The sequence below is a fragment of the Hoplias malabaricus genome, chromosome 1 (genome assembly GCF_029633855.1).
Source record: "Hoplias malabaricus isolate fHopMal1 chromosome 1, fHopMal1.hap1, whole genome shotgun sequence".
Taxonomy (NCBI): domain Eukaryota; kingdom Metazoa; phylum Chordata; class Actinopteri; order Characiformes; family Erythrinidae; genus Hoplias; species Hoplias malabaricus.
The window spans coordinates 69,480,806-69,503,355 of record NC_089800.1 but is presented as its reverse complement, the minus strand read 5'-3'; the positions used below and the strand labels follow the sequence as shown (position 1 = coordinate 69,503,355).

At 39.1% G+C, this 22,550-nt stretch overlaps 1 protein-coding gene across 2 annotated transcripts; it reads left to right on the top strand.

The window, feature by feature from the left end:
• Positions 1 to 419: 419 nt before the first annotated feature.
• Positions 420 to 17,456, top strand: pgrmc2 (progesterone receptor membrane component 2). 2 transcript variants are annotated; one of them, XM_066672155.1, is made up of 3 exons: positions 420 to 800; positions 13,299 to 13,454; positions 14,704 to 17,456. In XM_066672155.1, the coding sequence occupies exons 1-3, from the start codon at positions 455 to 457 to the stop codon at positions 14,799 to 14,801; spliced, it is 600 nt and encodes a 199-aa protein (XP_066528252.1). In that variant the 5' UTR covers positions 420 to 454; the 3' UTR covers positions 14,802 to 17,456. The 2 variants fall into 2 exon arrangements, with proteins under 2 accessions (XP_066528252.1, XP_066528261.1); XM_066672164.1 differs by having other exon boundaries at positions 13,299 to 13,458.
• Positions 17,457 to 22,550: the final 5,094 nt, after the last annotated feature.

Here is a 22,550-nt window from a genome sequence, read left to right as displayed (position 1 = left end):
GAAACCCAATCATATCAGATCCAGAACGGGTTCGAACAACAAGGGCGCAAGCCCTCCTCTACTGTGTAAAACAGGCGGCTTCATGTGGCAGAGAACCAACCATTTGTGAGTTGAAGTCAAAAATAGACCGGGTCCCACGATAGGGAACGAATCATATACGGTGTAGAGTCTAAACAGGCGGGATTAAAAAATAGAGAACCAATCGTCTCCAAGTTTGAGCCTAAAGTGGGTGGGCACTAGCTAAAGTGAACCAATCATGTGGGAGCTTGAGTCCAAAATAGATGAGTTCGAACAACAAAGGCCCAATAGTACAGCCCCTTGGAACATCAAAGGACCAATCATATCGCCGATAGAGTCCACAATGGCGGGGCCTGACTGCAGAAGACCAATGATCTGTGGGGTGGCGGCAGTGGGCGGGATGAGAGCTGTGTGTCGGCGCTAACGTGTAGACAGTATGGCGGTCGATGAGGACGGCAGTAGCGGAGCAGCAGCAGCTGCGGCGGCGACGGCGGAGACAGAGGAGCTGGATCCCGGCCCCGCAATCGGCGCCATGCTGCTGAACCTCGGCGCGCTCCTCCTCGCACTCGCTGCCTGCTACGCCGCATACCGGCGGTGTACGAGGCGCGGCGGCGCTGGCGCGAACGCGAGCACCGAGGCCTCGCCTCTACCCAAAATGAGCCGCCGTGACTTCACGCTCGAACAGCTACGCGAGTACGATGGCGAGCACAACCCGCGCATCCTCATCGCTGTTAACATGAAGGTGTTCGATGTGACCAGCGGCAGAAAGTTTTACGGCCGAGGTAAGAACCAGAGAGAGGGATAGTGAGCGAGAAAGTCTGTGCGATTCCAGAAATTCTAGAGTCGACTCCTACTCCAATTCCAATTGTTGAGAGTCGATTCACACGGATCAATGTGGTCGTATAATGTTTAGCGATAAAACGAGAAGTTTTCTTCGAGCAACCCACTGCAAACATAACAGTACATGACTAAATATATCGTTGATATTTTATTCTTGTACATACTTTGCAAAGTTTAAAAAAAGAATAGGACCTCTAAGAAAAATAAACACGTAATATTTAAAATCAACATTAGTGAGAATGTTAGGATTGTTAACTATACATTAATTTAATTTGTTTACCTGAGACTAGCTGTCTTCTGGTGTTTGCAGGTGAAGTATTTTTACAGCTCACTTAGCTTTCAGCTTTGTTTAAAGGTACATGCAGTTGACCTACCGATAGGGTATGGTTGGGAAAGAAATGTTTCAAATAAACGTATCTAGGTATATTTCTACATTTAAACTTAATGTCAATGTGGCAGCTTTGGAGCCGAGTCTAGGTTCACAAACGTCAGGATTCGGTTCTTTTAGGAGTCGAATCACAGTCCTAATAAAGAGTTTCAAAATAACAACCTGCAGCACTTCAGCTGTGTGACTGTGGATCTGTAACTTCGCCCCAGTCCCTGAACGATTTACAATTCAGACTTCATTTCCCACACTCCGGCAGCTGCACACACTTTAAAATCCTCAAAGAAAGTAGAAAAATATTGTTGCTATGGGCAACGTCAGTGCAGTCTTTTTAGGTTAGCTTAGCTCAGCTAAGGCTAACATGCCTTAACTATGCTAAAAGCCAAAGGATGCGTTAATATACACTTTCATTTCATTTTTCGTTAGATACACTTTAGTTACTACTTTATTCCAGCATAAGCTTGAAGCTTTTGTTAAGAAACTTAATAAGAATATGCGTAGCTAAATGCTAACGCATTATAGCGCAACAACCCCTTTTAATGAGGGGATAACTTCTCCAAGTTTAGTTTTTGAGACGTTAATTTATGTATAAATAACCATGTAAAATGCTGTAAAAAAGCTTTTGAGTTGGTCACTTTAATACTTTAGTGACAGCAATGTATCTCACTTTGGTTTAATGAACGCTGCCTCTCAGTAAGAGCAGGGGAAAACCCTTTATAAATTCTGGTTTTCACACTTAGTTATTATTTCAACTCTAGTATGTGTGCTGTATTTCACTTTTCTCCCTGGATCAACATAGGAACCAAACCCATGCTCACCAGTGAAACCAACCCAAACTGGTGCCTGTGGGTACAAGATTTCATAAGAGCCAGTTTTCATTTACGAAGTTGTTGAAAATCTCAAAATATTGATGGCATATTGTTATTCAGTATAGTTAAAAGTAGGTATTAACAAACAGCTAAATATTTTTAGATAAATGCTAGAGTCTCTAATATGTTACATATACCAGCTACATTTTTTTGTTTTACTACCTTACTAGCCAGCAAAAATTCCTTTGATTTGGCTGCCATAAGTCAGAGAGACAGATGTTTGTTTTTTTATTTCCTTTTTTTATATCTGAATGAATTCAGAAAGAGTAAAGTTGTTGCCTGAATTCTTGAAATGAAGCCATGTCTGACGTAGATATTATACAGGCTGATTAGAGTTGATTTGCTGTGTATACGTGTGGGTGTGGGTCAGAGGTTGTTAGCAATTGCTATGCGTACGTGTACCGAAGAGGCTGACGTGTAGGGCAGAATTTGCTTTTACTAGCTGTAATGTGTGAATGAATGTGTGCCAGATACAGTGGGTGTGTGTGTGTTCACCAGATGTTACTACCATTCCTGTCTTTGTGTCTGGAGTGAGTCGCTCCATTTAAAATGTGAAACATGCTTCTATCCCCACAGCAGTACAATGCAATTTGGACTCTGAATTTAAAGCCTCATGGAATACACACACAACTTCACACCCAGAGCAGCAGGCAGTCACCTATGAAGCTGAGGAGCAGTTAGGGGTTAGTGGATGTGGAGGGAAAAGAAAGTCCTATTTCTTTTTCTGTTCTTTAATTACACACACACCCCCACACACACAGCAGTTTCTTCTGCTGGTCCAGAAGATTGAACTGGTGACGATTCAAGACAGAGTCTCTTACATTAATGCCATGGCTGGACATTATTTACATGTCTAATGATGACAATGATGTGTCTTGTATACGTAATACTAAGTTAAATGGCTGTTACAGTTCTTCCATCTTTTGCGTTACTTCATTTATGTTTTTTGCTTCAGACCGTTTAAGAACAAGAGATAAGCTTTTGGTTCCACTGTTCACAACTCACAGCTGTTAAATATGGTGTGTGGCCATGCTTAAAACAGCAGCTCTTCACTTAAACTAATATTTTATCTTCTGAGGTCACAATTAGTGATCGACCGATATGGGTTTTTTGATGGCCGATTCCGATTATTAGACAGCAGTAGTGGCCGATATGTAAAGCTGATATTCCCATCCCTCAGGCAGAGAATAAACTAGAGACATTATCATGATTTATTTTTACAGAAAACCCTTCACATTTGTAAAAGAAACCATTTAGAGGTCCTGAAATATATATGAAGTGGTCAAAAGCTTATGAAAACCACAAAAAAATGTAGGTGCTTGTCTTTTTTTTTTTTTTTTTTTTTTTTTTTTTTTTTTTTTTTTTTTTTTTTTTTTTTTAAAAGTTAGTGACTATAAACTGAAGAGTTCATGAGTAACATTACTTTTTTCTTTTTAAAATTGTGTCTCCAGGGGTCTACTTTCATCAGGTAAAATTAAGAGTTGATACCCCCTACTGATTTGTAGTTATTGAAGCTAGAGCAGACAGTGGACAGATGGCCTCTCCATGTCTCTTTAGACCCCAATCTCTCCATAAGGAAAATTATTACTTTTACTGCAAAAATACAGTGTATATATCTTGTCTAGACCTAATGTCAACATCTTAGTGTTTTTCTTTATTTTCTATGAGAAACTCGTCTCCTGTCCCTCACCAAGTGGCCATTTACCCCTCACCAAACAGTAAAACCCCTTAGTTATGATGTGTTTTATCCTGATGTACTGAGTTTTTCTGTTTACACTTGTTTCTCATTGAGTACAGTGTACCTTTAAATGACTGACGTGTTAAAAGGCGAGAGCTGCACTCTGATTGGCTGTAGAGCGAGGCACCCTCCCCCACACCCCTGCTACATTTAAATGTCCTCAGTGGGGGAAATGTAACAAGTAAAATATGTCTAAACTTTAAAACATGTTTTTGGAGCTTGTGGCTGACAAACAGAACCATTTGAGTCTCCTTGTGTGCGCATTGCCGTAACTCTGCCCCTGATTGGTCTACAGATTTGATTGACATGTTGTTGGAAAGCTGAGCGCCTAAGCTACGCAGCAGTAGGTGTGACATGGGTCCACAGGGATCATATTTTAATTATTTTTTAGAAACGTTGTACTATTTTTTTTTTTTTTTTTTTTTCCCTTCCCCCCTCCAGCCAGTACTCTTGACACAAACATGAGGATTACTCATGAACGGTTTGGCGGAGAAACTCAGATTTAGTCTCGTTTTGAAGGGGCCTATCTAAGGTAAGCGCTGCTGTGCTACTTTGTCTGTGAGCCACTTGTGGGCCCTTCAGTCTTCGACAATCTGCGGATTTGTCTTTGATGAAGAAGAAACCTGAAGTTTGGAATATCTTACTTTTTCAGCTTTAATTCCTTAGTCCTACATTTTAGTGTATATCCTCGTGATCCTGAGGGTCTGCCCGTTCGATTGGTGTAAAAATCGTCGTAAAAAATCTGAAAATCTATACTGTCACTAATATTTTTTTTTATAATTTCCAATAACAGCAAACATACTTATTTATCGAGTGAGATTATATATAAAATGATTAAATCAATGAAAATCAGTGACATTAAGCTTTAATTTGGTACACTGACTGTTGTCTTTGGACCTGTAGTACGTGAGATACACTGACGGATATAACAATGATTTTTTATTTTTTTTTTTTTTTTTTTTTTTTTTTTTTAAAATAGGCGCTGCCGACCAATGAGCGAAATTAGAGGCTAAATAACGCTGGGTTTCTAGGTTACCAACTCCAGTTGTTTATGATGCAGATTATTGAGTGTATGTTACAAGGAGCAGCCAGTAACAAATAGTGAGAGCTGAAGAAGACAAAACAATTCATACCGGTTTCTCTGAGACGGCATGAAGCTGCAGGTTGGAGGCTTGTACTAGTGTAGTTGTGTTCAATGATGTCTGCCTGTAAGATGACAAAATAGACGCAAGGGGCGCTCTAACAGCCAGAATTACAGAGCTGCCTACAACATTGCCTGTGTGCATTGTGTAAATATCTGCCTCTTGTGCTAATATATTGGCCGATGCCGATTATATAAAAAAAATGCCAAAAGTCGTCCCGATAAATCACTGGTTTCAACTGTCAAATTGAGACTTGAACTGTTACACTATTGGAGAATAAAAATTTTTTTCACAGTGTCAGCAAATTACATTGTGAATTTTATGATGAATGGACCAATAGAAATGCTTTTATAGAAATTATTATAACCATCCTCAAGATAAGATTATAAAATGTCCTATGCCAATCCATTAGAACTTCACATAGGGCCTAACCCATCCTCTTCCTACCCGCCGCAACATTAAAAAATCCTTTTATCACCCATTGTTCCTACACCTAATCACTAAGGTCACTGTGGCTGTTTATGATCCAATCAGCAACCAACTACATCTAGCAACATTTAGGTGTACTAGTGTCCTACACCTACCCACCAAGGTTGCTGTGGCCATTTATGATCCGATCAGCAACCAGCTACCCCTAACAACTAAGGTTACTCACTGAGCCCAGCCCATGAGTACCAAAACCACCCACTGCATTACTAGCTCTTCACAGGGGTCATCAGGTAGACACTTCCTCTCGTCAGTGTTTTGCTAAATTAAGCCCATGACACCTCCAGATGGCTCAACAGTGAAGTCCAGAGTCCTAGACCCACCCCTCTGAGCTAGATCTACAGTCCTGCCTTACCCTTAACCATCAACAACCTTAAATCCACACGGGCCTCCCTGGTAACTAAGGCTGTACCTAGCCCAATTGTCACTTAATGCATGCTCAGTTCCACCAGTTCCATGTGATCTTTACATGCTACATCACCAAGAGCCACAACAGCTCCATACAGTGCATTTCCCCAAGTAGTTTGTGCTCACATTATCCACAACCACTGACTAAAACTTTTAGCTGTTTCTGATAACTCCTTCACAGCTGCCCCTAGTTTCCAGCCCCTGATGCTGAACTGCACAAGCAGGGATGTGACAGACTTGGCAGCAAGTCTATCACCAGTCTTCATCAGTCGTACATATGCCTACCACCCATGTTCCCTCACCTCAGCTGCCAAGTCTGTGTACCTCGGCTTCCAAAAATACATGGAATAAAATAATTTTATATTGACTTCGATTAAAAGTTAAGAATTTTTTTCCTTCTCCTGTCACTGTTTTTGAAAATGCTTTAGGTTTAGCAACGACAATATGCAAATCCAGCAGTTACACATGGTGAGAAGCAGATGATTTATCCTGTGAATCTCAGTCTAGTGCTGGGTGATAAAGAGAGATTGATTTGTTTCATGATTAATTTTTGCCCTGTAATGTTGATAGGCTTTTGGTAATAGAGCAGTAAACCTTAATTTCTATTCCCGGGTAGCACAGACATCTACAGGCTATCAGGCACGTATAGGGTTAAGTGCAGTATGTTTACAGTTAAGCATTTGGGAGTGTATTTTTATTAATTTATTATTTTAAACTCTTCTTAATCTGTCTTTTTACTCTTTCTGCTTCATTAAACACTCGAGGTGGTAATGCCATAATATTTTCATGACACAAGACATGGATTTCATTTACTCTTTTGTGGTAAGAAAATGCTATACATGTTAATATTGTGATAAATATTGCGATCAATCAATATAGAGCCAGGGTTATTATATAAATATAACTATTTGCATTTTAGGCATGGTGTTTTTATCACTGTAGAGTGTATCATAAAATGCAGAGCATCATGTCCGCAAATGTCCCGGAATAGTCTTTCACACATGCAGCTCATAGTGGGAGATGTTTTGCCTTAGACGAGCTCTCGCAGCGGGAGATAAAACAATTGCAGGAGAAACTCTGTAAATTTCCTGTGCTGTTCTAAACTGTGCTGACTCTTGACTTGTCCAGAACATTTCTGGATTAATGTGCATGTAAATGGAATAAGTAAACATAATTGAGGCATAGTATATCTTGATTGCATAGTCACATATAAAATATGCTAAAATGATATATTTAAGTCATATAGTCCACCTCTGTTTTGAAGTAGGTGTGTGAACAACACTTCGTTCTCCATTGGCTATATTTAAGTGTGAGCCATGCTGTAAAATGGGTGACCTGTAAAATCGGCATGAGCAGAACAACCTCTGACCTCGTTTTGACCCACATTCCAGGGCTTTTATTTTATTATTATTATTTTGGTTTATGACATTATGACATCATGTCTGCTGACTTTTCTCCTTTTTTTTTAAAAAAAATAGATTCTGAAACCTCTCCTTGCTTTTAACCTGTTTTCATTTGGCTTAGATTTATTATTTAATCAGTTGTGCTGTTAGGAGTTAAATGGTGACATGTGGAAAGATTAAATGGTCAAGCTTCCAGCAAATACATTTTGAGAGGGAGTTATTCACATGGGAATCAGATGATGCAGAGCATGAAAACCTTTATTTATTTATTAATTTTTCTCTCCCCCATCCATTTTTCCCCTCTGTGCTCTTTTTTTTAATATTTATTGACGCATCACAGTAATGGAGCCTTTCTGCAAAATTTTTATCGTATTTCCTCAGCAGTCCAAACAGGCAACACTCTTTACTACAACCTGGTCATAAGACTTAAGGCCCTAGAGCTGTTTTTAAGCCCTTTCATGCTTTTCAATGAGAAGTTCAATGGACAATCTACATCTGCAATGTAATTTAGTCCAGAACCTGTTAACAGTCTCAGACCCAATTTAGCTGTAGTGAGAAGTTTAGTGACAAGTTTACAGGTGTTATGGTAAATGATCAGGGCTATGCAAAATGGTCTGAGTATACTGAGATGGCATTGCTTCATACTGCAATTGCTACAAGCAATTATATGCTGATTTAAAAATATTGCATGACGTTGATGCTAGTGGTAGAAGTGTGGTCTACATTATTTTGGAACTGGATTTAAGAGTTAAACCATGGAACAACATTGATTAATCAAAACACCCATAGAATATTTGACTTGTCAGGGGGCATAAAACATGCGTTTAAATATTTAGTCTATGTTTACAGGCTCATTTGCATTATGCTGTCCTCTGCAGTTTTGGAAATTTGTTAAACAAATATAGACACAAACAAATATAGACAGCAAAGAGCATTAAAACGGTTTAAATTCAGCAGATTTCTGAATGATGTGGTGTCTACTATATAGACAGGCATTTGGTGCATCCTTTTTTTGTTGGTGGTGGTGGGGGGGGGGGTATTTTTCTTCTGTTTAAAATACTTGCCTTTTTGTCCTTTTTGTATTAAACATCTTCGTTCATGTTTTCATGCCACTTGCACCAGTGAAGAACCAATCAGTGTACACAAGATGGCGTATTGGGCACACCAGATTACCTCAAATGTGTTTAGCAAAGGTTGAAGTGGCCCCATATTGTGCAGCATGCCAAACTCAGCTTACGATAAAACATTTAATGTTGGACTGTATTGATTTTGGCCATGAGAGGCAACAGATCCTAACTGCAAAGTCCATAACAGAATTTTTCAACAGTACAAAAGCATCAGCACTTCTAAAACTCCTGTCAATAACAAAACTTAAGCAACACATATGACAAACGTAAATCGATGGCAGCCTCAATGTACCTAAAATAAGACTTAATAAGTAAATTAATATCTTACTAGCTTTCTTGCCATGAATATGGCCCTATGGGCAAATATGGCATTAAATACAAACTATTACAACACCACCACCAGTGAAGGCATTCTGCTGCCTTTGGCTCCTGGTGCTTTCCACTGCGGCTGCCATCTTTTGTGCACTGTTGTGGATTCAATGACCTTCATCTGCACTTCCCACTCCTCATTTATCGGGCTTAGAGAAGTGAAAGTCTGAATCTACACGCTATCTTCATGTATACTGAGCGCTTTATTTTTTATTTATTAATTTATTTTTTTTTATTACATAAAGTAATTCCAGTCTGTGTTATGAGGAATTGATTATAAGGACTCGATTCCTGCTTCCTGCCAGTTTACTCTTTATGCAACTAGACACAACAGCTCCATACAGTGCATTTCCCCAAGTAGTCTGTGCTCACATTATCCACAACCCCTGACTAAAACTTTTCGCTGTTTCTGACAACTCCTTCACAGCTGCCCTTAGTTTCCGGCCCCTAATGCCGAACTGCACAAGCAGGGATGTGACAGACATGGCTACAAGTCTATCACCAGTCTTCATCAGTCGTACATATGCCTACCACCCATGTTCCCTCACCTCAGCTGCCAAGTCTGTGTAACTCAGCTTCCAAAATTACATGGAATAAAATAATTTTATATTGACAACTAGACTTGTATTTTAGAATAGCTGTCAGTTAGGGGTTGTACCAAGCATAGTCGCATAGCCTTGACTCAAATGCATCATTTTTTTAAATATTAGAATGAATTAAAATAAGTAATTACATTACTAATCTGGTATTCATAATCTGGTTAAACTTGTTTGTTTCTTTCTTTCTTTGACTATATCTTTCACTTTTGTCAGTGGTTCATGGAGTCAAACCCGGATACCTGATATTAAAGGAAATATCAATAGGAAGGTATTAGCATCGTATAGATGTTTACAATATATCAGACCACTTTTTGTTTATTTAAGTAATTCTTTCGAACATGCCTAATGTTTTTTAATTTATTGATTTACTACACTTGTAATAAGTGTTGAATGTCCCTGTAATGTTTATCGTATTACTTTTTGTTGATTAAACTCTGATTATTGGAGTTAGGCTGCTGTGAAGACAAAAAAAAGCAAAAATGTTTTTTTGTGGCTTGTAGTTTGTGCAAAAAGTTAATAAATACAGTTACTATGTCTGTAGCCATCAGTGTCGCTCATGAATGGTTTACTAAGGATTCTCTGCTGTATTAATTTTCTCTGTATTCATTCCATAATCTATCAAAAGTCTTAATTGAAGTAGGAGGGTGTGTGCGCGTGCGTGCATGTGTGTGTTTTGTCATTGTCTATTGTGCCTGTGCCTGTTTAAACATGTCAGAAGATGTGCGTATTTTATTAATTTAAAGCAGTGAATGAAATGTCATTGTTAAAGCCTGTGATGTTTGTTGTAACATTTTAATGATACAATAACAAAAGGTGGTAATACCCACCCCCACCCCCAGCTGGGGCAGGGATTTTGATCTGAAGGCTGGAGGGGATGGTTGGAGATGTGAAAACATATTACATGTTCATAATTATAATTCATAATTTAGTCATTATAGTAATTGTAATGTAAACTGCATTTGTACTTCACTGTGAAACAGTTAGAAAACAACTTTGTGTCTTTTCATTTGGTATAAGGTCTGTTATAGTACTAGGAAAAATAAAATTTTGGTATATTACTCAGGGGTGGCACGGTGGTGCAGCAGGTAGCGTCGCAGTCACACAGCTCCAGGGACCTGGAGGTTGTGGGTTCAAGTCCCACTCTGTCTGTGAGGAGTGCTCCGGTTTCCTCCCATGGTCCAAAAACACACGCTGGTGCAGCAGGTAGTGTCGTATCACAAAGCTCCAAGGACCTGGAGGTTGTGGGTTCAAATCCTGCTCCGGGTGACTGTCTGTGAGGAGTGCTCCAGTTTCCTCCCATGAAAAAAGATGCGGCTCAAGTTTAACACAATCACAGAAACCACATAGATATAGCAAGTTACATTTTTTTAATTTCTCTCTGATTTTCTTTTGCCATAACTTTTTCTCTGTTCAAAATAAGGTGTGCGAACAGAAAAGGAACCTATGGAGCCCCTAAAGCAGGGGTCGGCACCCTTTACCACTCAAAGAGCCATTGGATTCGTTTCACACAGTAAAGAAAACACTGGGAGCCACAAAATCCTTTTGAAATTTTACATGAAATAACACTGCATATAAGGGTTTTTTTTTTGTTTGTTTGTTTTTTTGCCTTTGTGCTATGTGTAAACAAACTATACTGTTACATTTATGAAATGAATGAACGACTGCAGAAAAATGAAAACATTTCTACATGCAACAAAACATTTTTAACTCCAAAAAAAAAGACGTTGGTTGACGGTTAAGTAAAATACTCAATGTCTATTTGAGTCCTTGTAGTAATGGGGGATAAAAACGCCGAACTTAAATTATCCACTGGCAGCAAACAAAAATCCTGTCCTCTCTCTGTGTGCCGTCATTATTTTACTGGCGCCGTGCAGTCAGCTGTCAAAAAGTTCAAGAAACCGCACACTGGTGGGTGTCGCACATTGGAAGTTGTGACATGTATTAAGAGCAACAAAATGTTTTAAATATTAAAATATTTTAGATGTTATAAGATCGCCACAATCTTCATAGAATTACATTTTGAAAATGAACGAACCAAAATAAAATATATTTTAATGAAATACTAGTACTTTAATTAGTAATTATTTTCAAAAGCTGAGCCGCATCAGAGGGATCAAAGAGCCGCAGGTTGCCGACCACTGCCCTAAAGTCTCATGGTGGAAAAATTATATTTAGAGACTTAATTCGTTCCCTCAGTTTAATAATTTTTTCCCTCAATTTAGTAATCCATTTCTTTTCAGACAGACATGACACGGGCTCTGTTAGGACCCTTGTTTGCTCTATCCTGTCCATTCCTTATTTGCACATTACATCCACCTTTTATAGACTAAAACATCAATATTTCAGATAGAGGAGGGGACTGATGGGACACCATTTTATTTTTAACAAGTTAGACGCGGCACATTCAGCTGGAAGTGGGGATAGTGGGCTCCTGCTGTGCATGCACATAGCTGCAGCCAAAATCACCTCTTGTTCTTAAGCAAATTATTCAGTAAAATCCAGTTGACCTGCTATTGTCTACATTTATCAATTACCACATAAAAAATTAAATAAAACATAATGGGGCTTTGGTGGACAGAACTACGCCTCAACTGAGGAAAATGAGATCCTGCATTACCTCATATCGTCCCTAAGATTTAATTTGACAACTCATTCAATGTAATGGCATAATAATATGACACTGGGGATTTGTGACCCCGAATTTTGCAAAAAAGGACACACACCTAGTGAGCCCATTACTGCTGGTCAGAACCAAATATTGCCCAATTTGTCATGTCCATAACACAATATTTAATTACACTACTCCAATGGAAAAACGACAGTTCCAGCTATCATATATTACCTTCATCTTGTATATGTTTATTAAAAGTATTATACCTTTATTTCGTAGTCTGCAGCAAAGCCTAGCCAATATATAGGGTGGACCATTTATATAGACCTTAATAGACACCTTAATAAATTGGGAATGGTTGGTGATATTAACTTCCTGTTTGTGGCACATTAGTATATGGGAGGGAGGAAACTTTTCAAGATGGGTGGTGACCATGGCGGTCCATTTTGAAGTCGACCATTTTGGATCCAACGTTTGATTTTTCAACAATGCCGCCCTTTTTAACATTCATTCATGAAAAAAAAAATGACAATAGCAGGTCAATTGGATTTTACTGAAAAATTTGCTTGAGAATGAGATTTTGGCCACAGCTATGTGCCACACAACAGGAGTTCACTGTCCCGCCTCCAGCTGAATGCTCAGTTAAAAAAAAAAACCTGTCCCGTCTGATTCAAAGTTCTGCTTTTATTCACCCTCTCTTCAACCTGAACTATTAAAGTTTTAGTCTATTAAAACATGGTTGAAATGTGTAAATAAGTAATGGACAGGAGAAATCAAATGTGTGTCCCAACGCACAGCCTGTGTCATGTCTGTCTAAATTGAGGGAACAGATTAATAAAATGAGGGAATGTATAATTATATATTATCCACCACCAGAATCATTCCTGCTCTGTAGTGGTCCTGTTTAAGTGTAGGGCATTTGAAAAACAGTGAAAGTGGTCTAATAAAGTACGTAGGAAAACTGATGGATAATTGTAGAATTACAAGCTCCAACTTTATCACAAAGGGTGCTGCTAAAATGAAAAAAATATTATATTCTTTTATTTAAAAAAAAAATATTAAAAATAATCATCTTACTGGAATTCTGTGAGGCTGCTTTTTGTTACATCAGTTGTGAAAAGCGCTATACAAAAATTTGATTTCATTTGATTTATAATGATTGTTTCAGCCTGGGCATGTTTCAAGTGAAGTGCATTTGAGGGTTGTGATTATAAAAAAAGATGAAGGATATGGATTCTATCATTTTTGACTCCTTATTAAGAAAGGCTTTCACCAGATAAATGTGTGCACCTCTGTTTTGCAGAGGGTCCTTATGGGATCTTTGCGGGCCGGGACGCTTCTCGTGGTCTGGCTACATTTTGTCTGGAGAAGGATGCACTGCGAGACGAGTATGACGACCTGTCAGACCTCAATGCCGTTCAGATGGAGAGCGTCAGGGAGTGGGAGATGCAGTTTATGGGTAGGTGTGTTTTTTGTCTATATATTAAAAATAAATAAGTAAATATGTGAACTAGTTTGGATAATTCATACTATTTCAAAATAATTGTTGATAGGGCTTAAAAGTTCTTTTTGAAAAGTCAGGATCCAAGGCTTCGTTTAACTAGCTTATAATTCAACTATGTTTTTGTAAACAAGCACATGACATTTTAAACATGCTTCGATGTCTAAGACTTTTACATTACGGCACAATACAGTATACTTTAAGTTTATTAACGTGTGAAATTCTTAAGTTTATTATTTCGTTACTACACGTATTATTTACATGAAATTAAATTGCTAATACATTTGCATACCTTTTTGTTAATGTGTATAGGATATGGGTATAACGTTGTTATTAATATAATTTTCTTTCTCTTTTTCTCCAATTTTATGTTATTTAATAATTGTCTCTTTGAATCTTAGCTGTTCATTTTTATTTACTTTCTCTCAGAGGGGAAAGTGCTTCATACAAGCCCTTCTTGGGCCTACTTTCCCTGCACATTCTGTTATTTTCCACTGTAGTGAGTTTACTACTTTCTTTTCTATTCTATGCAAGCAAACATTAAAAAAATAAAATAAATAAAAATTAGATTGAGGACTCTAAATCAAAGTGCACACAGATGAAGCCTCTTTTGAATCAGCAGAACTGTAGAGCTGAAAAATGTTAGAGGATCCTGACTGTGAAGCTAATGTGAGGAACGAGACCCAGGTGGGTCCACCCCCCAACCCCACCCCACCCTTTAGCTTTTTTTAATTTGGCCCCTGACATGCACTGCATTTTGTCTGTTTGAAACCTGCGCAGTTAAGTTGAACGCTTAAAGTACTCTTACTGCTTACATGCTGTCCCAAGAGAAGGCCTGTTAGATTTTTATTAAAAGTTATTACCAATAGATTGGGATCAAATTTCATGTTTGTATTGATTGTGGATACAGTATGTAAGCACTGTTGTTTCTCTTCGTAATTTTATATTGGGGATAAGTGTGGCCTGTGCAAAAGTTATGGAACATTTATATGTTTGTTTGTTTGTTTTTTTCTTGTAGAGGGTTTTTTTTTTTTTTTTTTCTTGTCACAAAACATGGAATTGGGCCAGGATTATCCAAATAGTTGCATATGATTTTTATGATACGAAACATTTTATTGTACTTAATCTAAAATGTAAAATTTATTTTAAATTTGTTATTTATTTATTTCATTTTTTTTTTTTTTTTATGGACATTCCCCATTCACAGAAAAATACGACTACGTGGGCCGTCTGCTGAAGCCGGGTGATGAGCCGTCAGAGTACACAGATGAGGAGGACATTAAAGACCACCTGAAACACGACTGATGTGCTTCACCCGCACAGCGACCAAAGCCTGAGACTCAGACCGCTACCATCCAACCAACCTGCCACTCATAGCCCTGAATACCCTCTTTACCCCACTGCTACTATCCCAGATTAACCCCTATGCCACCAATTAATCCCCAGGCAGGAGTTTTTGTGCTGCAACCATGGAAATGTTTCAACAACAGCTAAAAAGCTCCAACTACTTACTCGGCTCTTTTTTGAGCTGGCGGTGGTGATGTTTGCCACACTGTGATTGGGGTAATAAATATATATTCAAGGTATCCCTTTACACCCTGTTATTAAACTCCTGCCACGGTTGTTTCTTGCTGTTATTTAGCCAGGTGGTTATCTAGCCCGAGTACTTAGAAGCCTATTGCAGCTCATTATCAAGCCTGTGATGATTCATGAGTCTCTTTGTGTTTTAGCACAGAAAGCTCCAAATATGTGCAGTAGTGTACAATTAATCACCATGGGCAACAAGTTACGTATACATTTTCTTGTAATTAGAAAAGAACAGAAAAAGCATTTACCTTAAAACACAATTAGAAGCTAATAGCAGGTTAGCAAGTTTTTTATTCTAAGTGTGTTTCGAGTGATTTCAGTTCTTTAAGTACAATGAAATGTGTCAAACCTGTCCATGGTACCTGGCTGTATCCAGAATAAATCTGGATTGATTCTTCAGGCTTAATATTAATGCTGTGTAGTACCGGAAGCGGCCAGGAAGTGTTCTTATTGGACACTCCTCACTTCAGGTTTGTTATCCAACTAACTAAAAAAAATATCCTGCTCTGTGAAACAATCTCAGTGGGCTTGAGAACCTCGTTGTTTTGCCTTTATTATTATTTTTTTAAATTTAAATATATATATATAAAGAGATGTCAGCTTCTGTCCGTTGGTTCCTAAGTTCCGTCCCAAGTCACCAAACCCCCACACCTAGCCTACTAAAAACAAAAATTGTTAGTTACCTTTACCCAGCTCAGTGGACCTGTCCCCATCTTCCCTTATATCCTGTGACCTTGCTCCATATAATCCTCAGCCCTTACCCCCTGTACAGTAAAGAAACCCCTGGGGCTTTTAATAAATCCCACACATCTGCGTGTTTGGGTGATGAACTGAAAATGTGAAAAGATTTTTACATGAATGAAACACTGAATTCCTGCACACACAGATCGCTGTTTGCTTGTTTCTTTTGGGATGTAACTGTTGAGAAACCCAGCGAGGAGAAGCCTTATGCTAATGGGATTGAGTGAGGGAGAGATGTTTCAGTGGTTCAATCCAAAATTTCTGGTTCAGGAAACACAGCTGGGTACATTCTTTAAATATGAACGCTTCTTTATTCTACCATTACACACAGACCGACACATCAGCGTTGAACTAAAGCTAATTTTGTCTTGAGCTGTGTTTTATGTTTGTTCATTATTATTTTAAACTGAAAAATGAGGTTAGATGTTAATGAAAAATGGCCAATCCAAAGGGTGGGGACACGGGTCAAATTTAGCATTAGTTAAATACTAGCATTATTAGTTTTTTTTTTGTGCACTTATAGTGTCACAATTTAGGTTTTGTCACCATGTGATTGTACACATTTGGGTAAGGAGGAATAGGGTTTTTTTCCCAGGTAATAATGGGTTGGGGCAAATAAGTTTGTTGCCTGAAATCAAAACTCGTATTGCTCTGAACCACATTTTTAAATCCAAGTGGCTGTTTGGAACACAAAGGGAAATCAGTTTTTTTGGACCGTATGGAATCAATCGACTTGTCTTGATTCCTTCCCCATGCCCCCCCCTACTACCCCCCCATCCCCCACCCCCCCACACACCCCATGATGAAACAGTCTGAGTAGAAATTGTGCCTTATTTGTGTTCTTTTATATGTCAAAATGGAAAAAAAATCATCCTAGACAGTAAAGACAGAAACAAGAAATGGAATGAAGACTTGAGGGGAGGGGCAGGGCAGGGGGATTTAAAAAAAAAATATATATATATATATATACACAAGCATGGAGTAAAGCATTAATAGTAATAACTTATCCCATTCTCTTGTTCTGCTGTTGGTGGTGTTATAAAATACACCATAATGCCCTCCCTTCTCAAATGCTCAGATGACCAAAAGGCATGCTTCAAACCTGAGAGTCCCCCGTCCCCCCGCCTACTTCTGTGCAACCTTGTACATAGACTTTACAAAATATTCAGTGTTACTGCCATGTTTATGTAGTTAATGGACTCAATGTACTGCTGTGTTGTATTGGCCATAAGTCTATTTTTTTTCTCTCTCTCTCTCTCCCTCTCCCTCACTCTCTCGTTTTTTGTTTTCTCTGCTGAATTTCATTTTAAGTGTTGAAGAATTTTCAGAATCAAATTTTTGTTAGGGCAAGGGTGAGGATGTTAAAGTTTTGTTGTTTATTTTTGTGTTCTTGTGGGGTTAGATGGGCGGGAGGGATAGAAAAAGAAGACCTTTAAAAATGAGGATTCTGTAAATATGTGTATCGTTTTATTGAAGCATGTGCAGCATAACCATGACCTAATGCTGTCCCCCCACACACTTCATGTATTTAATTGTCAGGACTGTCTGTGTGTGAGCACCTGCGTGTGGGGAGGAGGATGAAGAGACATGCTGATGCATAAACAATAAACAGATTTGGATAATAAAACATATATAAGGAGAGGGGTGTTGTTATTGATAAAATGTTGTGTCCTCTGCAACAAAATTATTTGCACATCAGCCACTTGGATCCAAATAGATACCAATTATGTCATGGCTGATTGTGTTCATATTAAATTACTAATGGGTCTATATTGTGCTAAATGGCCAACAACTTGGCCCCCATTTCTGCAGTAACCAGTTCTGCACTTCTGGAAATGCTTTAGCCTTGAATTTGGAGCATTTCTGTGTGGATCTGAAGGCATTTTACCCAATTGTTTTGATTTACAAAACCAACTCATCCCAAAGGTACTTAGTCACTCTAAAGAACACACTTGCCCTGCATCACCACCTGGGCCCTACATAACCCTTTAGCCAATGCTTGGCATTAAGTATAGTGGCCATACGCTCATATTGTGTCATATTTTTCTGTAGAAAGTAGCTATATACACTTATTCAATGGGATGTCATCACACAGTTTGGATGATTAGTTTATTTTACTCATTCAGGTTGGGAAGAGATTTTCAAAAATACCTGAATGCCCAAAGACCAGTTACCTGTGTTTTCTCCAATTGTGCAACACAAGTGCATTCTGAATGTGTGTAGACAGAGTTGAAACATATTGGTCTTGTGTCAAAAAAACTGGTGGAACTTTCTATCTAGATGAAATATAATCCCAACACCCAGAGGCAGTTAGACAACTTCAGTCTTAACACTTTTAAGAAATGAACTGGAAACTAGCCCACTGCATGGCCAACAATGGAATAATCAATGATACCACGTTTGGCAGATGACTTACAGAGTAATCAGAGGGGTGATCATGAAGCACCCACCACCCCTATAACTGGGGGAAGCTCCTCTGCAAGTCATATCAGAGGTAGGGTAGGGTATTCACCCTATGAAATGCAAGGAGGGATGTGTGGTGATACCTCACTCCTGATTGAGAGAAGCAGGGTTGATTGATGAATTCATTGTTTGTTAATCTTTGTTAAAAACATAGCATGCTTGAAATGGAGCACCTAAAGGAGAATGCGTCTGCACTCAGTATAACCACATGCAACTTGCTGTCATACAACACATATGAACAAGGCCCTCATACACTCAATGGTTACAATGGGCTAGACCCAAGGTCTCACGTTGTGGGTGAAAGATTTGCTTCCCAGGAAGGAGCTGGGTTATATTTCCCAGTCATAGCCTCCCTGTCAAGTGCAGCACAACTGGTAGGAAAGACAAGCCATTTTCTCTTGATCTGTGAAGAATAGCCAGTGTTGGCACTTTTCTACTGTATAATACCTACTTGGTTGGATCCGCTTGGCTTTTTTTGCTTTTCTATTAGACGAATCATGAACTTGGAACTGGTAATGTTTTAGTACTTGCTTGCATGTGGTTCCAAGTGAGCCGTGTAAGGACTAAAGGTGACGTGAAATCCTCCAGAACCCCATCTGGCCAAAGAAACAGCCTACAAACCATTAGTAAAATCTATCAATCTCTACACAGAGATCACATTTGTTTTTATCCAAATCAAAGCTCATAAAACTGTGCTGTGGTCTTTTGAAAATATTCAAACGCTCCTTGCATTGGTGGCTGACAAAAACTCCAGCAAGAGGCAGATTTGCAACAAGGAATAAAAACGTAGTTTGTGCAGTACAGTGGTAACACCAATGGCTCCCATCTGAGAGACGTGTTTGATTCCAGGTCTGGGCAAACACTCTGTGCTACACAAATAAGAGTCCTTGGCCAAGACCCCTAACACTGCGTTGGCCTACCTGTAATACCAGTAACCTTGTAAGTCGCTTTGTATAAGAGTTTCTGCGAAAATGCCATAAATGTAAATGTCAAAAAAAAAAAAAAAAAAAGACAAACTCTGTCCCAAAAAAGACAAACAAAAGATCCCTTAAACAACATGCTAATACATGATGAGTAAACAGTTTGTTACCACCACTGTTGTAGTTTCCAAAGCCTGTTCCCATTACAGATGGGATTTTGCGATGTCACCAGCTACATTTCACAGGGGAGCTGTGCTAATGGACCAGGGCTGAAAAGCGTGTCGAGGCTTGCCGAGCTGAGTCAAATAGGTACCATGCGCTGGAAAAGCACCATATGAGGCTTAAAAAGGAAAGATGTAAAAGGGCGACCCATTGCCAAATGCATTCACACATGGTGCATTGCTGTTTGTGAGCAAGAAGAATAGATGGTGTGAGATAGCAAGTCTTCCATATGTCTCTCAGATCTTACTGACAACACCCCATACACAGAACATACAGAGCTTTTCCTTCCGAGTTGCTCCCTTCAGCTCGGTTGTTCACATGGCCCAGAACATGAATTGCTCACAGTGGAAATAATTGCATGTTGTTAAAGAACAATAGCCATAAGCCATTGATTGCCCTGCCTTCAAACACTGTGCCCCAACCACTGAGTGACGCATTCATTATCCCCACCTTCCTCAAACACACTCTGCCTCCATCACAAGTCAGTTTTCCAGTATCACAAATGCTGAAGGTGTCACCCACATGGGATGGTGAAATTGGCATAGATGGCTATTGCACCTAACCCTAAATATTCTTCATTCATAACAGGCCAACAGGGGCCAGTGACAAAGTGAAACCCATTCAGCGCAAAACGGCAAGATCTATATAGGTAGGTTCTATTAGGAGAAGAGGGTGACAAAGAATGAGACCGTTCATTTTCAGTACAAGGAAGGTAATTTCCTGACTGGGAACAAACCAACTCTCCTGCCACCATTTATATTGAAGCCCTAGGTCAAGATATGGGGTACCAGAACTTCCAACACTTGCTTTAAGTGCCTCATGAAGGGGAGCAGAGCAGGTAATTGCCTTTATAAATCAATATTCTAAGGCCCAGTTCCCAAAAGGGAGCCACAGGCCCTTTCACACACTTGTGAATACCTGCAGGGCAAAGCTGAGTCTGAACAGAACCATGAGTAACTTGTAAGTCACACCCCTGTCAATATAATCTCAGGTATTTTCTGTGAGCTGAGTGGAAACCTATGTAAAAGTATGCATCCTACATCCTACTGTGGTGAAACTGTCTCTGGGTTGAATTGAGTGACACACGGTGTTTGCTAAATTCTGTAAATCCAAAGAGAGGGAAGCAGCTAGCACTTAGTTTACCATAATAATTTAACTATGGTGAACTATTTTTGGCGGCACGGTGGCGCAGCAGGTAGTGTCACACAGCTCCAGGCCTGGAGGTTGTGTGTTCGATTCCCGCTCCGGGTGACTGTCTGTGAGGAGTTTGGTGTATTCTCCCCATGTCCGCGTGGGTTTCCTCCGGGTGCTCCGGTTTTCTCCCGCAGTCCAAAAACACACGTCGGTAAGTGGATTGGCGACTTAAAAGTGTTCGTGTCTGTGTTGCCCTGTGAAGGACTGGCGCCCCCTCCAGGGTGTATTCCTGCCTTGTGCCCAATGATTCCAGGTAGGCTCTGGACCCACCGCGACCCTGAATTGGATAAGCGGTTACCGATACACCTTAATAAAATGGGAATGGTTGGTGATATTAACTTCCTGTTTGTGGCACATTAGTATATGGGAGGTGGGAAACTTTTCAAGATGGGTGGTGACCATGGCGGCCATTTTTAATTCGGCCATTTTGGATCCAACTTTTGTTTTTTCAATGGGAAGAGGGTCATGTGACACATCAAACTTATTGGGAATTTCACAAGAAAAACAATGGTAACAATGGTTTATTCTTTCATGAGTTATTTACAAGTCTCTGACCACTTATAAAATGTGTTCAAAGTGCTGCCCATTGTGTCGGATTGTCAATTCAACCCTCTTCTCCCACTCCTCACACACTGATAGCAACACCACAGGAGAAATGCTAGCTCAGGCTTCCAGTATCCATAGTTTCAGGTGATGCACATCTTAATGGTATGGTGTGGTATATGGGGTACAAAGATAGTGGGGCCATTATTCATCAATGGAAGCCTCAAGGCCACTGGATATGCAAAATTGCTACATGATGATGTGTTTCCCTCTTTATGCACTGAAGCTGGCCTGTTCCCTGAGCTTTTCCAGCAAGATGGTGCACCACCACATTATGGGTGTCAGGTCAGAGCATTCCTAGATGAACAGTTTCCTGGAAAGTGGATTGGTCGTTGTGGGCCAGTTGAATGGCCCCCAAGGTCTCCCGATCTGACCCCCTTAGACTTTTATCTTTAGGGTCATCTGAAGGCAATTGTCTGTGCTGTGAAGATACAAGATGTGCAGTTTAATTTAGAAAAATATAAATACAATACACTGTAACTGTTCAATTAAAAAAAAATTGTGGATGTTTAGTTTAAATCATTTGAACAGAGCAGCTGTCCTTCAAACTGTGTGAAAATTTCATGTCAATATTGATCTATAGAAATGTTCCAAAATGATTTGGAATAAAACGTGGTGATATGCTACTTTAGGGCTAATAATTGTCTTGGTAAATTAGTAATTTACCCCCACACCCACACACACCATACAATTTTGCCTTGCTTGAAGCAAAAGTGCCCCTGCCACAGCTTCCTAATGGTAATGTTTAAATAATTTTATCGTCTCCAACAACGAGAGGTCTCAAATACAGACATAACTTCATATGCGTTAGGAATCACTTCACATGAAACTTAAATCCTATGAGAAAATAGTCCCTTCTTTTCGTCTGAATTATTCACGTCATAATGAGCTGAACGGTTTTATAAGACCACGCTGAGCCTACCACATCAGACAGGGGAAAAGATGACAGTAATATCGCTTTTAAGGAAGAGCCAAAAAAATACATTTATACATGCAATACACAAACTTTATATATTAACATGACAAATATATATGTATTAACACATTTCAATGTGTTATCTAACATGTCTAGAGCCCAAAAAGAAATCCATAAAATATGGATTCATATTTTGCACTAGGGTGGAAAAACTTGAAACATCCAACATTTATAATCATGTTTATATGTCTCCCTTCTTCTATTTTTGGATTGTTTAATTCTGAAATAAATAAATGCTTCAAATGAGAGGTGTAATTTGTAAGCAAAAACGAAGCAGAACAGGAGCAGGACCAACAGAGAGGAACAAGTAAGTGAAAAAATGTGGATAATACTCAGGTATTTCAAAAT